The following is an 18,147-nucleotide window of genomic DNA, read 5'->3' as shown; positions in this document are numbered from 1 at the left end:
CTTCTCCGATACAGCAGTCCTAACCTACATAATAGCAGTGCCCACATAGGGCCATGTAATTTGTCACAGTAGGCCTCATGATAAGGGCTATTACTAAAACACTTCCAGACAGAGAGCTAACTTACCCAGGAGCCACCCCCAGGATCTCCCATTGGCACTACAAGGAACAGCATGCCTTCCAAATGCTGCTCCCATTCAATGCCTCTTGCACACAAGCAGACAAACAATTTGGCAGTTGCTCAATCATACCTGGAGATAATTATATATCAGGTGCTGGAAGGGGGAGGGGTCACAGACAAACAACAGACAGAGAGGAGGGGGGTGCAAATCCCCACCCCTAAATTCCCTTCCGCACACTGAAAATTACCTGTAAACATCCCTGAACCTATCTGGTAATAAAATTCAAAGAATTAGTCACAAATGTTTGCAAACACATGTTTAGCTGCTGGCCACGTCACGGCTTCTCCGATACAGCAGTCCTAACCTACATAATAGCAGTGCCCACATAGGGCCGTGTAATTTGTCACAGTAGGCCTCATGATAAAGGCTATTACTAAAACACTTCCAGACAGAGAGCTAACTTACCCAGGAGCCACCCCCAGGATCTCCCATTGGCACTACAAGGAACAGCATGCCTTCCAAATGCTGCTCCCATTCAATGCCTTTTGACACAAGCAGACAAACAATTTGGCAGTTGCTCAATCATACCTGGAGATAATTATATATCAGGTGCTGGAAGGGGGAGGGGTCACAGACAAACAACAGACAGAGAGGAGGGGGGTGCAAATCCCCACCCCTAAATTCCCTTCCGCACACTGAAAATTACCTGTAACCATCCCTGAACCTATCTGGTAATAAAATTCAGAGAATTAGTCACAAATGTTTGCAAACACATGTTTAGCTGCTGGCCACGTCACGGCTTCTCCGATACAGCAGTCCTAACCTACATAATAGCAGTGCCCACATAGGGCCATGTAATTTGTCACAGTAGGCCTCATGATAAAGGCTATTACTAAAACACTTCCAGACAGAGAGCTAACTTACCCAGGAGCCACCCCCAGGATCTCCCATTGGCACTACAAGGAACAGCATGCCTTCCAAATGCTGCTCCCATTCAATGCCTCTTGCACACAAGCAGACAAACAATTTGGCAGTTGCTCAATCATACCTGGAGATAATTATATATCAGGTGCTGGAAGGGGGAGGGGTCACAGACAAACAACAGACAGAGAGGAGGGGGGTGCAAATCTCCACCCCTAAATTCCCTTCCGCACACTGAAAATTACCTGTAACCATCCCTGAACCTATCTGGTAATAAAATTCAGAGAATTAGTCACAAATGTTTGCAAACACATGTTTAGCTGCTGGCCACGTCACGTCTTCTCCGATACAGCAGTCCTAACCTACATAATAGCAGTGCCCACATAGGGCCATGTAATTTGTCACAGTAGGCCTCATGATAAAGGCTATTACTAAAACACTTCCAGACAGAGAGCTAACTTACCCAGGAGCCACCCCCAGGATCTCCCATTGGCACTACAAGGAACAGCATGCCTTCCAAATGCTGCTCCCATTCAATGCCTTTTGCACACAAGCAGACAAACAATTTGGCAGTTGCGCAATCATACCTGGAGATAATTATATATCAGGTGCTGGAAGGGGGAGGGGTCACAGACAAACAACAGACAGAGAGGAGGTGGGTGCAAATCCCCACCCCTAAATTCCCTTCCGCACACTGAAAATTACCTGTAACCATCCCTGAACCTATCTGGTAATAAAATTCAGAGAATTAGTCACAAATGTTTGAAAACACATGTTTAGCTGCTGGCCAGGTCACGGCTTCTCCGATACAGCAGTCCTAACCTACATAATAGCAGTGCCCACATAGGGCCATGTAATTTGTCACAGTAGGCCTCATGATAAAGGCTATTACTAAAACACTTCCAGACAGAGAGCTAACTTACCCCCAGGAGCCACCCCCAGGATCTCCCATTGGCACTAGAAGGAACAGCATGCCTTCCAAATGCTGCTCCCATTCAATGCCTCTTGCACACAAGCAGACAAACAATTTGGCAGTTGCTCAATCATACCTGGAGTTAATTATATATCAGGTGCTGGAAGGGGGAGGGGTCACAGACAAACAACAGACAGAGAGGAGGGTGGTGCAAATCCCCACCCCTAAATTCCCTTCCGCACACTGAAAATTACCTGTAACCATCCCTGAACCTATCTGGTAATAAAATTCAGAGAATTAGTCACAAATGTTTGCAAACACATGTTTAGCTGCTGGCCACTTCAGGGCTTCTCCGATACAGCAGTCCTAACCTATATAATAGCAGTGCCCACATAGGGCCATGTAATTTGTCACAGTAGGCCTCATGATAAAGGCTATTACTAAAACACTTCCAGACAGAGAGCTAACTTACCCAGGAGCCACCCCCAGGATCTCCCATTGGCACTACAAGGAACAGCATGCCTTCCAACGAATCTACTAATACTGCTGCTGCTGCTGCTGCTACTACTACTACTACCACCACCACCACTACTACTATTATTACCACTACTACTACAACTACTACTACCACCACCACCACTACTATCATTACTACTACTACTACCACCACCACTACTACCACCACCACTACTACTACTGCCACCACTACTACTACTACTACCACTACTACTACCACTACTACCACCACCACCACCACCACAACCACCACTACTACTACTACTACCACCACCACCACTTCTATCAATACTACTACTGTCACTACTACTACTATTATTGCTATCACTACTACTACTACTACTACTACTACTACTACTACTACTACTACTACTACTGATCCCTCCTCTTCCTCTTGCTCTACCTGTTAAAGCAAGCTGAGAAGTTGCCAATGTCAGTCACACATATACTTCCCATTCAAGGGAATAAGTCAATTCATGGGGTCAGAAATCAGCAAACGTTTATCTTGTTTCAAACATACTAATCTAGAAGAAAAAAGCAGAGTATCCAGATATAATATAGATAGTAAATATATAGACAGTCAATAGGTTGACAGTCAAAGGTAGACACAGTCAAAGGTAGACACAGTCAAAAGGTCGACAGTTAAATGGTCAACATTGACTTGGGCCAAAGGTTTGACACAAAAAAAGATCTACATATTTGTTGTGTTATTTTAACCCTAATCCTAAACCTAACCCTAATCCTCCCTCTAGTGCCTAACACATAGGCATTTATATAATGGGTGGAAGGGTTGAGGGGTCCCACAATGCACACCCTACACTCATATATTGTATTTACCCCTCCAGAGTCCCACAGCAGTGGCCCTGCACTGCAGACACAAATGTCTTGAGAAATGGCCACCATGGCCATTTCCAAGTTATTTGCACATGCTCACTGGAGATGTCCACAGGAACAAGGCACATGCACCATGTTTCCAGAGACCAACACATGTGCAGTAAACTTTGGTATAATGCCAGAGTCTACTCAATGCCAAAGATGAGGGGGCTCGCAATGGAGGCTGCACATGATCACTGAACTCTCTTAAAATTCCCCTGGCTTAACCCTAACCATTCCCTTCTGCAGCCTAGCCCCTAACCCTCCTCCAAGTGCCTAACCCTAACTGTCCTCTCTTTCAGCCTAACCCTAACTCTCTCCCAAGTGCCTAACTCTAACCCAAAAATCATGAAAAACCATGTATCAACTTTTTTGTGTTGACTTTTTGAACCTGTCAACCTAAGTCCATGTCAACCATTTAACTGTTGACCTATTCTATTCTATTGAATGTCGACCATCTGCTGTCAGCCTATTCACTGTCTATCTTAACACTGTTGCTCTTCTAATCCACGCCCGAAAGCAGAATGTGGAGGGAGATAGTTAGACCTAGGGGTGATTCCAATGTATCCGGCAAATAAAAAACAGCAGGTACAGTAAGTAACTGTTAGCTTTTTATTTAAACTTAGATTTGGGTGGAGCTTATGTTCTTACATTTTTATATTATATACAGGGTAGTTGCTTCCATTAATATTTTATTCAACAATAAGTTTACTATTGATATGGAAGAAAATATTGGTTGTCTAGAAAAAAAATTAGAGATGAGCGGGTTCAGATGAGATGAGCGGGACTCCCCGCCAGACTCAGAAACCAGAACGAGGCAAAACGTCATCATCCCGCTGTTGGATTCTCACGGGTTTTGGATCCCATATAAACAGCCGTGCGTCGCCACCATTTTCACTCCGGACTTGGAGAGTGAGGGAGGCAGACCTCTGTCTCTCTCTGTGGGTGGTGGCGTGGGGTTAGTGTGTGCTCTGTTGGGGTGCTGCTGCAGTCACTGTGGTGTACCTGTGCTGTGTTAGGGGTGCTGTCCTGGCTGTCACTGGTGTTTCATGTGCTGCAGCTGTACATGGGTGTTGCTGTCCTGGCTGTCACTGTATTTTACAGGGTGCAGGGACAGTGAAAATCAATATACACTGGCCCTGTTTTGTACGCTGTAATTATTCTAGGGTGCAGTGAAAATCAATGTACACTGGTCCTGTCTTGTATGCTGTAATAATTCTAGGGTGCAGTAATGATCAATGTACACTGGCCCTGTCTTGTATGCTGTAATAATTCTAGGGTGCAGTAATGATCAATGTACACTGGCCCTGTCTTGCATGCTGTAAAATTACAGGGGTGCTATGAAACCACAGGGGTGCTGGCACTGTCCGCGTTTGCGATGTCTAGGCCTGACCTTTACAACACTGTATGGGAAGAGGAGGCTCCTACCACTATTTGCACACCCCCTGTAAGTGCTGTGAGGAGCACCGCCAGTCCAGTTGCTGATATTGAGATTGAGGATGTCACTGTAGAAGTACACCAGGATCAGGAAAATATGGGTGTAGCTGGCGCTGCGGAGGAAGTTGATGATGAGCATTCTGATGGTGATGTGGTTTGTTTGAATAAGGCACCAGTGGAGACAGTTGTTGGCCACGGGATAAAAAGCCCATTGTCATGCCTGTGCAAAATACCAAAAAAGCCACCTCTTTGGTGTGGAATTATTTCTCCACAAATCCGGACAACAGGTGTCAAGCCATCTGTTGCCTTTGTAAATTCATAATAAGTAGGAGTAAGGATGTTAACCACCTTGGAACATCCTCCCTTATACGTCACCTGCAGCGCATTCATCATAAGTCATTGTCAAGTTCAGAAACTTTGCGTAATAGTGTAAACAGTCCACTGACACCTAAATTATGTGGTTTTGTTTGTTTGAATATTATTTCTCTGTGAGGATGATGGAGTAAACACTGAGGGGGGGGATCTGAGGATGAGGACGACATCTTGCCACTATAGAGCCAGTTTGTGCAAGGAGAGATTAATTGCTTCTTTTTTGGCGTGGGCCCAAACAAACCAATCATTTCAGCCACAGTCGTGTGGCAGACCTGGTGTCTTAAATGATTGGTTTGTTAAAGTGTGCAAGTCCTGTTTATACAACATAAGGGTGAGTGGGAGGGCCCAAGGACAATTCCATTTTGCACATCTTTTCTTTGTCTGCCACATCATTCCAGGGGTGCTGCCTATGCTGTATAAGTCCAGGGGTGCTGCTGTACTTGATACCAGGTTTAAATGAAAGCCTAGAGCAGATATGAAACAAGCTACAACATCACAAACAGATTTGTGAAAACTAGCCGCAAAGGTGGAAATGGAAAGGGTTTTTAAATAAAGTGGGGATAGACCACATTTGTGGTCAAAGTCAGTGTGACTCACAAGAGACTGAATCATAATCCAGCGCAACTGCCGGAGAGGTAAACGTGATGTTTTCTGCCGGAGCATTAGAGAGAGGTTCCTCTCAATTATTTCATGTTAGGGGCTCACTCAAATGAATGGCTCCAATTAGTCAACCTTAATTTTGATTAATTATTTATTTAGAAGATGCACATTTTCTTTTCCTAAGGGCTGCATAGGGTTATCGTAAGACCTCACGGTGTTAGAAGAACAGAGTTTCAGTGATCTTGCATTGCATCAGCTTTCCATTGCACTGCAGCACTAGATGGGCCAGGAGCTCCTGTGAGGCACAAACAGTTACTGAATAAGGCCCAGTATGGAGTCTCATGGTGGCTTACAGCCAGGAAGATGTCTGGCTTGCCAGGCTGAGGCAAGCTGTGGTGCCCACAGCTTGCCTCAGCCTGCCAAGCCAGACATCTTGGCATTGCTACCTCCCACAGTCCTACTTATAGTATGAAATAAGTTTGGACTGTAAAGTGGTAAGCTCCACTAAGGCAGGGGCTCAATAACAAAAAAATGTACTGCACAGTCATGCTTAGTACTTAATATGAATAAAATAAACAAGACACACAGGTATGCTCACATGCGTGTAACTTGGACACACAGGTATGCTCACATGCGTGTAACTGGGAGCTGTGAAAAACAAAAATAAGGCATCTGTCACAAAATATGTAAATAAAAATGCAATAAAAAAAATTGAAAAAAAGAAACCCACGAGATTTTCACAAAATAAGTCTGCAGACTACATGGAGGGGAAAATATCCAATCTATATCCTGTGGTATACACCAGTTTATTTGCATCCCAGCATTAAATCTGAGATTATCTTATTCTCTAAAATGGAGATGGGCATACAATTTTGGAAGTTTTGGCCCTCATTCCGAGTTGATTGCTCGCTAGCTGTTTTTAGCAGCCGTGTAAACGCATAGTCACCGCCCACGGGGAGTGTATTTTCGCTTTGCAAGTGTGCGAACGTCTGTGCAGCCGAGCTCTGCAAAAACAGTTTTTGCAGTTTCTGAGTAGGTCTGAACTTACTCAGCCCTTGCGATCACTTCAGCCTGTTCGGTCCCGGAATTTACATCACACACCCATCCTCCAAACGCTTGGACACGCCTGCGTTTTCCCTACCACTCCCAGAAAACGGTCAGTTGACACCCATAAACGCCCTCTTCCTGTCAATCTCCTTGCGATCGCCCGTGCGAATGGATTCTACGTTAAAACCACCGCTCAGCAACGATCCGCATTGTACCCGTATGAAGCACGTGCGCATTGCGGTGCATACGCACGTGCAGTAGAGACCTGATCACAGCGCAGCAAAAATCGGCAGCATGCAATCAACTCGGAATTACCCCCTTTGTCCCCTAGTTTTTTCAGTTTGTCCAGTAATGTGGTAATTAATAGTTAAATATTTGCTTGGTTGAAGTCCTTTCTGTTCCACACCAATATAGGAGTGGAGGTGAAAGCCTGTGGGCTAGATGCATCATCCCTTGGAAAGTGATAAAATGGAGAGTGAAAAAGTACCAGCCAATCAGGTTCCACCTGCCATGTAACAGGCTGTGTTTGGAAAATGGCAGTTAGGAGCTGATTGGCTGGTACCTTTTCACTCTCCATTTTATCACTTTCCAAGCGATGATGCATCTGGCCCTGTGTGTTGTTCCTGATTGCATGTACCTCTCTAAGTTTGAATCACCTTCTTGACACTGTCCTCTTCCTCTTGCTCCTTCTCATAATGTGAAAAGTCATCAAATATGGAGGTGGTATGTTTGTAGCTAGCTATTATTTGGAGAACGTCACAAGCTTTTTCCAGGGGGACCACCTGTCACTGAAATGATGGGTTTATTAAACTGTGCATGTCCTGTTTAAACAACATAAGGGTGGGTGGGAGGGCCCAAGACAATTCCATCTTGCACCTCTTTTTTTTTCTTTGCATTATGTGCTTTTTGAGGCCTAGTATTTAAAAATGCCATCCTGTCTGCAAATGCAGTGCCACTCCTAGATGGGCCTGGTGTTTGTGCCACCCACTTGTGTCGCTTAGCTTAGTCATCCAGTAACCTCGGTGCAACCTTTTGGCCTAAAAACAATATTGTGAGGTGTGAGGTGTTCAGAATAGACTGAGTGGAAATGAATGTTATTGAGGTCAATAATACTATAGGATCAAAATTACCCCCAAATTCTGTGATTTTAGCTGTTTTTTTTGTTTTTTTTGGGGGGGGGGATTAAAAAATCATCCAGATCCAACACCAAAACCCAAAAGGGTGGTTTTGGCAAAACCAATACAGATCCAAAACACAAGCGGGGAGCCAGGTCCAAAACCAAAAGACAAAACATGAAAAGTGCCCTCTGCACATCTCTAAAAAAAAAATAAACCTCACTAACAACCTCACCTTAAAGTGAATGTGTTTCAGGAGTCTGAAGTGATCCACATAAAGTGTGAGGTACTCCAGAACCTTTGAATTGTGCAGGTATGCTGGGAAATCCTGTGGCATTGGATAATCTGTAAAACACATCATCTCCTTGGAAGAGTTGGTTACAACAGATCTGTATAAGCTTGCTCTCCCGTCTTCCACCGTGTCCTATAATTAGAACTGCATGATTATATGTACTAAAACACACATATACAACATTTAAAATTCTGTGAAATATGGGAGAGTTTTATTATAACCCTCTCCACGGGCATTCAGACCCAAATTTGAAATTCTTTATTTAACGCCCCCTGGTATCTTCTATGAATGGTTGAGGGTGATCCTCCAGTTTCAGTGTGACCTTGGGGTAGGGCGTTACATGTGATTTAACACTGTATTAATATATTTTTCTGATATCAGAGAAACAGGACTCTGATGACATTCAGACTGCATATTAGCAGCTTTTAAATCAATTGACAATCTGGTGCAACATAATGGGCAGAATTCAAATGTTATTCCCGCAGGTAGCCACTAGATGGCGTTGAACGGAGCTATTCAAATGTAGCTCCATTTGGACGCAATATTCTGCTGGTATCTACATTTCAGTTTGCACCCGCCGGGGGTGGCGAGCTGAAATGTATGAAAAGTGATCTATTTGGGCTCCAAAACTGCACTTTTCCCTATCGCGCCCATTAATTGAATCGGGTTTAGCCGCTTTACGCAATGGGGAAATAAATTATATATCTCCCCATGTGATCTTCCGTCACTTTAGATGGGAGGTCGGGGGTGATAACAATTGAATTCCCCCCATAATCTATTATGCTACACCCATTGTGATACGTTACTAAACACTACATAGTATCGCAATATACTTTTGTGACATTGTTTTGTTCATGTATAGCATGTAAGCAGTACTCTAATCATTTCTTTGAAACTCTATGAACAGTGAATTAATTACGGATGAACACAGTATTTGAATGGAACTTATAAGAGCCAACATAAATACTCTAATATTTGTGAATTTATATAATAAACATCATAGTGACTAGACCCATACCTGGAAGGTATTGTCCCCGTGAGAATTGCTGCTTTGCTACAGATTAATAATTTAGTACTTGTTGATACAATACAACTGGTATTTGAGGAATTACACTCAATAATATAATTGGTGTGATAATATCAATGTATTTGAAAATTTTCACTGTGAGATTAATTACAATATCTTGCTGTATAAGTATTTATACTATGTACTGATTACGGATAGGTAACGCATGACTGGCGGTCACCATTCCGACGCCGGGATCCCGTGGGGGTTTGGGGGGGGGCGAGCACAACGAAGCCCCTTGCTGGCTCGGCGGTGAGCTGTGCTTGCCACAGGTTCTATACGCACACGTGTGGAATAGTCCCTGTTAGCATGCCGACTGTAGGGATTGTGAGGAGGCGGGATGTAGGTGCCGGTCTTCTGACCGCCTGTCACATAACTACAACCCCTACATACATACCAGTTCACATTACATACTACATATATTGTGAAATATTTTCTAAATGGTTATAGATATCATTAGTCAACACATGAGGATCCACATTGATATCCAATATAAATAACTATAAGAGCCAAAATTGAGAGAATAGTCTTTACTCTTATAACACCTATTTACACGTTTTCCATCTTATTTTGCACAATTAACACTTAAACAACGTGTTTGTTGCAAAGAGGAAACAAAGAGAATAGATTGCTTTTTGGAGCACTCTTTTATAACAAAATTTAATTTGCAAATCGATATGATATGATTATGATGATTTAAAACGTAACCTTTAATTACTACTCCTAAAATATAAAAGGGGTGTTATGAGTGGCATATACTAATATGTAAATGTCACTCTTGATCAGAAGAGATTTATATTGTCTATAAGGGGATGCAATTGAATGCATGCATTTACAGAGTGACATTTACATATTAGTATATGCCACTCATAACACCCCTTTTATATTTTAGGAGTAGTAATTAAAGGTTACGTTTTAAATCATCATAATCATATCATATCGATTTGCAAATTAAATTTTGTTATAAAAGAGTGCTCCAAAAAGCAATCTATTCTCTTTGTTGCCTCTTTGCAACAAACACATTGTTTAATGTTTGGTTTATTTTGATTGCAGGAGCACCTCCAGCATTCTAAAGTTGAAATCCCAGAGGAGGAAGATATTTATTAGCTGGTTCATTTTCTCTAATGCACTATTATTATTGTAATTGAATAATTTATGTCTGGTGCAGGATCTATAGTAGGATATCACAATTAACACTTACTCTGTTGGCTTTTTGTACAATTAACACTTACTTTGCTGACTTTTAAATTAGTTTTAATAAGTAATTATAAAAGTTGTTTTCATTTTTGAATTCAACATCCATCATTTCTAATATAATATATATATATATATATATATATTCCAGATGCAATTAATCCAGCGAGTGTCCCATATACAAATACTCTTCTCTTTCTTGTTTCTATACCCCTGATTGACAAGAAGAGTTACTTAGGAGAATGCAATGAGGCAATCAGAACAGAAAAGTATCCAAAAACCAGCCATTATCGTCCATGTGGGTGATTCAGACCTGATCACAGATGTGCTAAAAATAGCACATCTACCATCAGTTTCTTTGACATGTGGGGAGACGCCTAGCACAGGGCTAGTCCTCCCCGCATATCAGGCATTGCTTCACCCCCCCCCCCCACCCCCCACCCCCCACCACCCGCACAAGTGCAAAAGCATTGCATGGCGGCGATGATTTTGCACCCGCCAAGTAGCTCCCTGCTGGCTACCCACCACGTTCTGGGTAGCAGCGACTACATGTGATGTCACGCTGCCACTGTGGCCCGCCCCTGCGTTGTCCAGCATTGTCTGGACTGTGCCCCATCAGCGGCGTTATAACGCCATTAGCACGCCCCCTTCCCACCCCGACAATGCCTCTGCTTGTCAATCAGGCATAGGCGATCGCATCTCACTGGGTGCGCACGTGCAGTGTGCCCTCTGCACGGGCGGAATCCCCAAAGGACATCAGGCTATGATCGCTGCCACTGCAGCAAACGGGTCTGAATTAGGCCCTATGTGAACAAAGAGGCTATGGTCAAAATCCCAGGGGTCAACTATGAAACACTTCAAATAAAGTTCATAGATAGGATTAAGGATGTCAAGCACATGGTAAGAATAGAGGCTGAAATACCTTAACTAAGGATGAGCGGGTTCGGTTCCCTGAGAACATAACCCGCCCGAACTTGGGGATTCGAGGCTGGATTCAAGTAAGGCTCAGTTTTTCATGCCTGACTCGGATCCAAAAATGAGGCAAAACATCATCACCCCGCTGTCGGATCTCTCTGGTTTTTTTATTCTATTTATAGTTCCTGTGATCGGTGCCATCTTTACTCTGGAGTTGGAGAGTGTTCAGTAAGTATGTGTTCCTTCTGTGCTGTGTGCTGTTAGGAAACAAGCAAGCAAGGAGAGAGCAAAGGGGGCAGGAGAGTGCAGAGGGGGCTAGGAGAGAGCCGAGGGGTTGTTTTGCAGGAGATTGGGTTGGGTGCTTGGGTGTGCAGTCCCTGTGTAAAGACTCTGCATAGTAGCTTACTGTGGCTGTGCATGTATAGGACCAAGTGTTCTCTGTCTATAAAGGCCTGTATACAGCCGTACACTACTGCTATATATCCTCTGTGTGTGATACAAAACAAAAAAATATATTTCTATTGGTGCATCACTCTGACTACTAGTACTGCGGCTGCCGTGCATACTGCTATATATCTGTGTGTGATCCAGAGCAAAAATATATTTCTATTGGTGCATCACACAGTGATGACTACCAGTACTGCCGTACACTACTGCTATATATCTGTGTGTGATCCAAAGCAAAAAATATATTTATATTGCTGCGTCACTCAGTGACGACTACCAGTACTGCCATACACTACTGCTACTGTATATATCTGTGTGTGATCCAAAGCAAAAATATATATTTCTATTGGTGTGTCACTCAGTGATGACTACCAGTACTGCCGTGCACTACTGCTATATATCTGTGTGTCATCCAAAGCAAAAAAATATATTTCTATTGGTGCGTCACTCAGTGACTGCTGTATACTACTGCTATATATCCTCTGTGTCTGATCCAGAGCAAAAAATATATTTCTATTGGTGCTACACTCAGTGACTACTAGTACTGCAGCTGCCATACACTACTGCTATATATGATATATCCTCTGTGTGAGAAAGTAAAAGTAAATTAAAACCGGGACTCTAATTTGTGCGTTGGTCTGATTTTTCACTCAAATAGCCATCTGGTAGCTGTACATACACATTGGGGGTTTTATCCCTTTTTATGTCTTTTAACTTGTGAAGTGTGTGTTTTATTACATTTCTTTTAAAACTTTATCACACTATGCAACATATGTGTCTCTTTCCATATAAATCTGAGAGTCTTTGAAGTGTAACTATTTAACAAAGGGGATTAGTTTTGCCTGCTGTTTGCCTTGGAAAAAAAGTCCATACTTCTTATCCTCATCTTGGGGTTAGTATTAAGGTAACCATATCTCCACAAGGGGTGTACTCATTGATTGGCTGTGGATATCCATCCTCCAGGGGCGGATTGGCTCACCATGACAGATTCCGATGCGCCGGTCCCATAGTCCCCTCAGCCAGGCTGATTCACACTCAGACTGGGCTGGCTCACACTGCTTCTAGTACTTACGGTTCATTGGAACGCAATCTGGAAGTTAGGCTAGTGGGCACTTCCAGGTGCCACTAGCCATGAAAAGTGGTGAAGCTGTTCCACCAACAGGGGACCTGAAGAAAGTTAATCAGGTCAGCAGCATCCTCTCTGTGGCCCCGGACAAAGGTCTCTTCAACGAGGCCAGCACGGGAGCAGCAGCATAGCGATGGTTGGAGCCGGGTTCACTAGACCCGCTGCCACCATTGCTCCTGTACTCTCACTGAACTGGCCAGAGGGCAACTGAGCACTGAAGGGGACCCGGCAGAGAGGTTATTTTTAATTACATTATTTGCATTATCATGATGGTGGAACGGTTAGGGCGTCCCCAGTCACAGTGTATGGTTTGGGGACTGGACAGGAGCAGGATGTACCTTGTTCTCAGGATGCCAGCTGATCAGGCTGCACTCACAGCCAGCCCTGGGACAATCTCTAATGCAAAGTCCTTCAGCCCTATAGCTGCCCAATGTCTGTCCATGATGATGGGCCTGTTTATGTAATGCGGTGGCTACATATGTAATGCAGTAGCTACGTATGTAATGCGGTGGCTACGTATGTAATGCGGTGGCTACGTATGTAATGTGGTTCTATTTGTGTAATGAGGTGCTATAAGTGTAATGTGGTGCTATTCGTGTTATGTGGTGCTATTTGTGTAATGCAGTGCTATACATGTAGTGCGGTGCTATACATGTAATGCAGTGCTATACGTGTAGTGTGGTGCTATATGTGTATTGTGGTGCTATTCATGTAATAATGTGGTGGCTATGTATGTAATCAGGAGCGGATTGATCACTGGGACAGATTCCACTGCGCTGGTCCCGTATCTGTGTTTCACTACTTGTATGTGCTCCCTACCTGTACTGTGCTGTATGTAGTGTGTGCTCCCCCTCCCTATACTGTGCTGTATGTAGTGTGTGCTCCCCCTCCCTGTACTGTGCTGTATGTAGTGTGTGCTCCCCCTCCCTATACTGTGCTGTATGTAGTGTGTGCTCCCCCTCCCTGTACTGTGCTGTATGTAGTGTGTGTTCCCCCTCCCTGTACTGTGCTGTATGTAGTGTGTGCTCCCCCTCCCTGTACTGTGTTGTATGTAGTGTGTGCTGCCCCTCCCCATACTGTGCTGTATGTGGTGTGTGCTCCCCCTCCCTGTACTGTGCTGTATTTGGTGTGTGCTCCCCCTCCCTGTACTGTGCTGTATGTAGTGTGTGCCCCCTCCCTGTACTGTGCTGTATGTAGTGTGTGCTCCCCCTCCCTGTACTGTGCTGTATGTAGTGTGTGCTCCCCCTCCCTATACTGTGCTGTATGTAGTGTGTACTCCCCCTCCATGTACTGTGATGTATGTAGTGTGTACTCCACCTCCCTGTACTGTGCTGTATGTAGTGTGTGCCCTCTCCCTGTACTGTGCTGTATGTAGTGTGTGCTCCCTCTCCCTGTACTGTGCTGTATGTAGTGTGTGCCCTCTCCCTGTACTGTGCTGTATGTAGTGTGTGCTCCCTCCCTGTACTGTGCTGTATGTAGTGTGTGCTCTCCCTGTTATGGTTCTGATACTCAGGTCAGGGGTGATCTAATACGGTAGGACCTGAATACCAGAACGTAATGCTGGGAAAGGGGAATGGAAAGGGAATAGCCCCTGGCACCCTATCTCCGTTGTCTCGCCCGTGCTGTCAGTACACTCTTGCGAGACTATGGTTGCTTGGGCCCATGGCAGCCGCGCTTGAAGGGCGGATTACGTCTGCCCAACTCCGATGCCCCCTCAGGTCTTTCTGAGAGACAAAGAGTGAACCGAGACAGGGTGATAACAAGGGGCCCTCTAACTGAACAACAAAGCCAGGGGCTACTAACAAAGCTGAAACTAAAGTATGCGCGGATTTCCGCCAGGGAAAAGAACAACAAAATACTCCACTTGTCCACTCTCCTACACGGCACCGCCGAGTTCCGGAGAGGACTGTGGAAGCGGATACCTCCGCAAATGCTCCAATAACAGAAAACAATATAAAGCGGTTTAGGCCGCAACTCGCGGCGGAGCCGCCACTCACGAAACCAAGCAAGATCCTCTATCGACTGCCACAGGTAAACGAGGACCAGAAGAACTCCTTAGGATAAGACGGCTACTCCAAGACTCAGGAACTCAGAGAACTGGAAAGACCGGGCACAGCAGACCAGGAACAGACGTTCACCAAACATGAGCAGCATGCAGGAAGCTATCACCGGCGTCTGTGTGAGGCACTGAGGAGGCTTAAAACAGGGAACCCTCCAATCAGAGTCCAGAGCCTAATTACCCAAAATGTCGTGCAGCTGCCTTGCTGCACGACCAGAGAACATGTGTGAGTGCATAGTAATTAAACACCAGCAACGGGGAACGCGGTCTGCCTGTGGCGTCCCCGTTGCTATGGACCCGGCGGCTCGGCACGCACGGCGTCCTAGCATTGCTAGGGACCCGGCGGCTCAGCGTGCACGGCGTCCTAGCGTTGCTAGGGACCGGCGGCTCAGCGCGCACGGCATCCCTAGCGTTGCCAGGCGCCGTGCAGAAAGGGGAGAAGGTGCAGTGGCTGGCTACGGACCGCTGCGCCTAACACTCCCTCCCTGTACTGTGCTGTATGTAGTGTGTGCTCCCCCTCCCTATACTGTGCTGTATGTGGTGTGTGCTCCCCCTCCCTGTACTGTGCTCTATGTAGTGTGTGCTCCCCCTCCCTGTACTGTGCTGTATGTAGTGTGTGCTCCCTCCCTCTACTGTGCTGTATGTAGTGTGTGCTCCCTCCCTGTACTGTGCTGTATGTAGTGTGTGCTCCCTCCCTGTACTGTGCTGTATGTAGTGTGTGCTCCCCCTCCCTGTACTGTGCTCTATGTAGTGTGTGCTCCCCCTCCCTGTACTGTGCTGTATGTAGTGTGTGCTCCCCCTCCCTGTACTGTGCTGTATGTAATGTGTGCTCCCTCCCTGTACTGTGCTGTATGTAGTGTGTGCTCCCCCTCCCTATACTGTGCTGTATGTAGTGTGTACTCCCCCTCCATGTACTGTGATGTATGTAGTGTGTACTCCCCCTCCCTGTACTGTGCTGTATGTAGTGTGTGCCCTCTCCCTGTACTGTGCTGTATGTAGTGTGTGCTCCCTCCCTGTACTGTGCTGTATGTAGTGTGTGCTCCACCTCCCTGTACTATGCTGTATGTAGTGTGTGCTCCCCCTCCCTGTACTGTGCTGTATGTAGTGTGTTCTCCCCCTCCCTGTACTGTGCTGTATGTAGTGTGTGCTCCCTCCCTGTACTGTGCTGTATATAGTGTGTGCTCCCTCCCTGTACTGTGCTGTATGTAGTGTGTGCCCTCTCCCTGTACTGTGCTGTATGTAGTGTGTGCTCCCTCCCTGTACTGTGCTGTATGTAGTGTGTGCTCCACCTCCCTGTACTATGCTGTATGTAGTGTGTGCTCCCCCTCCCTGTACTGTGCTGTATGTAGTGTGTGCTCCCCCTCCCTGTACTGTGCTGTATGTAGTGTGTGCTCCCTCCCTGTACTGTGCTGTATGTAGTGTGTGCTCCCCCTCCCTATACTGTGCTGTATGTAGTGTGTGATCCCCCTCCCTGTACTTTGAAACATATAAGGTTAAAAAAAAAAGGAATTGTAGAATGAAAAATCAAAATCAGAAGTAGATTAAAGGCATGACAGCAGTGTCATTAGATACTGAAACTGGGCATATCAGTCCTTGTATATTCAGACGTGCAGCTGTACATCAGGGAAGGGCATTGTAGCAGCATATGCATAAAGTCGCAGGTAAACATTAACATAATGTAAAGCAAAGGAGGCCCCAACTGTGTCTATCTCAGAATCAGGACCTCTGAGGAGTGACCCCGCCCACTTGACAGGCCCTCCTCATTGACAGACTCTGTCCCCATTAGGGCTGCTTCCATAAATTTCCCGGGCTGGTGTTCGTTCCCAATCCGCCCCTGCTATCCTCTTATCTTCACTAAAGCGCATTTACCTCGACTAACCTTGACGTAATCCTTAAGGTAATTGAATTAATAAGAGGGGTACTGAGGAGGTGATTGGTCCCCACTCCTATCTACTGTTTGAGCACAGGTGTTGGGATTGCATTTACCATACAAACTACACTATGTTGTGTTATTTTTCTTTTTACTGAGGAACATTAAGAACAGAAGGGAGCACCACTTCCAAGGACAACCTTTGAACTTTGATTTAACCAATTTGTCTGAACAACCATTTTTGTCTGTTTTCTGGCATTTGGCAGTAATTGGTCGATTGTCATTTGCTGTCATACAATACATTACTAGATTTTCGTTCCAACCAGCCAGATTGGACAGATAATCCAGTCTATAAAAAATGAATGGCCCTATTAATATATAGTAACATACTGTAGTAACATAGTATTTGAGGTTGAAAAGAGGCAAAATGCCCATCGCGTTCAACCTGTTATTGTATTAGTTGAGTTGATTTTCATGTATCTGCAGAAGATGTTTTATGACTATTTAACAACTACAAATCACGTTACACCTGGATTAACAAGTTCAATATTTTAAATGTTGTAGCCTTGGATATCCTTTTCAATCAGAAATTCATCCAATCTCCTTTTAAATGCATTTACAGTGTCCACCATTACCACCTTCCCTGGCAAGGAATTACAAATCCTTATTGCCCTAACAGTGAAGAACCCTTTCCTCTGTTGCGTGCAGAATTTTCTCTCCTCCAGCCTCAGCGAGTGCCCGCGTGTCCTAAACAGAGTTCTTTTAATAAATAATTCCTCTGATAACTCTTTGTAGTGTCCCTTTACATATTTGAAGACATTAATAATGTCCTTTTAGATGCCTCTTTTCCAGTGTATACATATTTAACCTAGTAAGCCTTTCCTCGTAATCCAGTCCCTCAAACCCTTTAATCAATTTAGTAGCTCGCCTTTGAACCCTCTCTAGTTCACCGATATCTTTTTTATACAGTGGTGCCCAAAACTGAACACAATATTCCAGGTGCGGACGTGCCAATGATTTGTACAGCGGCAGGATTACATCCTCGTCCCTTGTCTCAATTCCCAGTTTTATGCACACTAGCACCTTACTTGCCTTCTTTACTGCGCTTTGACATTGTATACGGTTATTAAGTTTATTATCAATGAGTACCCCCAAATCCTTTTCCAAAACTGTTACCCCTAGACTTTCCCCATTTAATATGTAAGATGCAAGTTTGCTTTTAGTCCCAAAATGCATAACCTTGCATTTTTCTTCTATATTGAAC

At 44.7% G+C, this 18,147-nt stretch overlaps 1 protein-coding gene across 5 annotated transcripts in view; it reads right to left on the bottom strand.

Moving 5' to 3' along the window:
- Nucleotides 1-18,147, bottom strand: part of LOC134957819 (dimethylaniline monooxygenase [N-oxide-forming] 2-like) — a 102,521-nt gene that overhangs the window by 72,294 nt on the left and 12,080 nt on the right. For all 5 annotated transcript variants that reach the window (XM_063940006.1, XM_063940007.1, XM_063940005.1 and 2 more), the window contains one exon: nt 8,150-8,338. In XM_063940006.1, the coding sequence (XP_063796076.1) occupies nt 8,150-8,338 (189 nt within the window). The remainder of the gene's footprint in view (nt 1-8,149; nt 8,339-18,147) is intronic.

The sequence above is a fragment of the Pseudophryne corroboree genome, chromosome 9 (genome assembly GCF_028390025.1).
Source record: "Pseudophryne corroboree isolate aPseCor3 chromosome 9, aPseCor3.hap2, whole genome shotgun sequence".
Classification (NCBI taxonomy): Eukaryota; Metazoa; Chordata; class Amphibia; order Anura; family Myobatrachidae; genus Pseudophryne; species Pseudophryne corroboree.
Note: the sequence above shows the minus strand (reverse complement) of the source record. Positions and strands in the feature narration are given on the sequence as shown.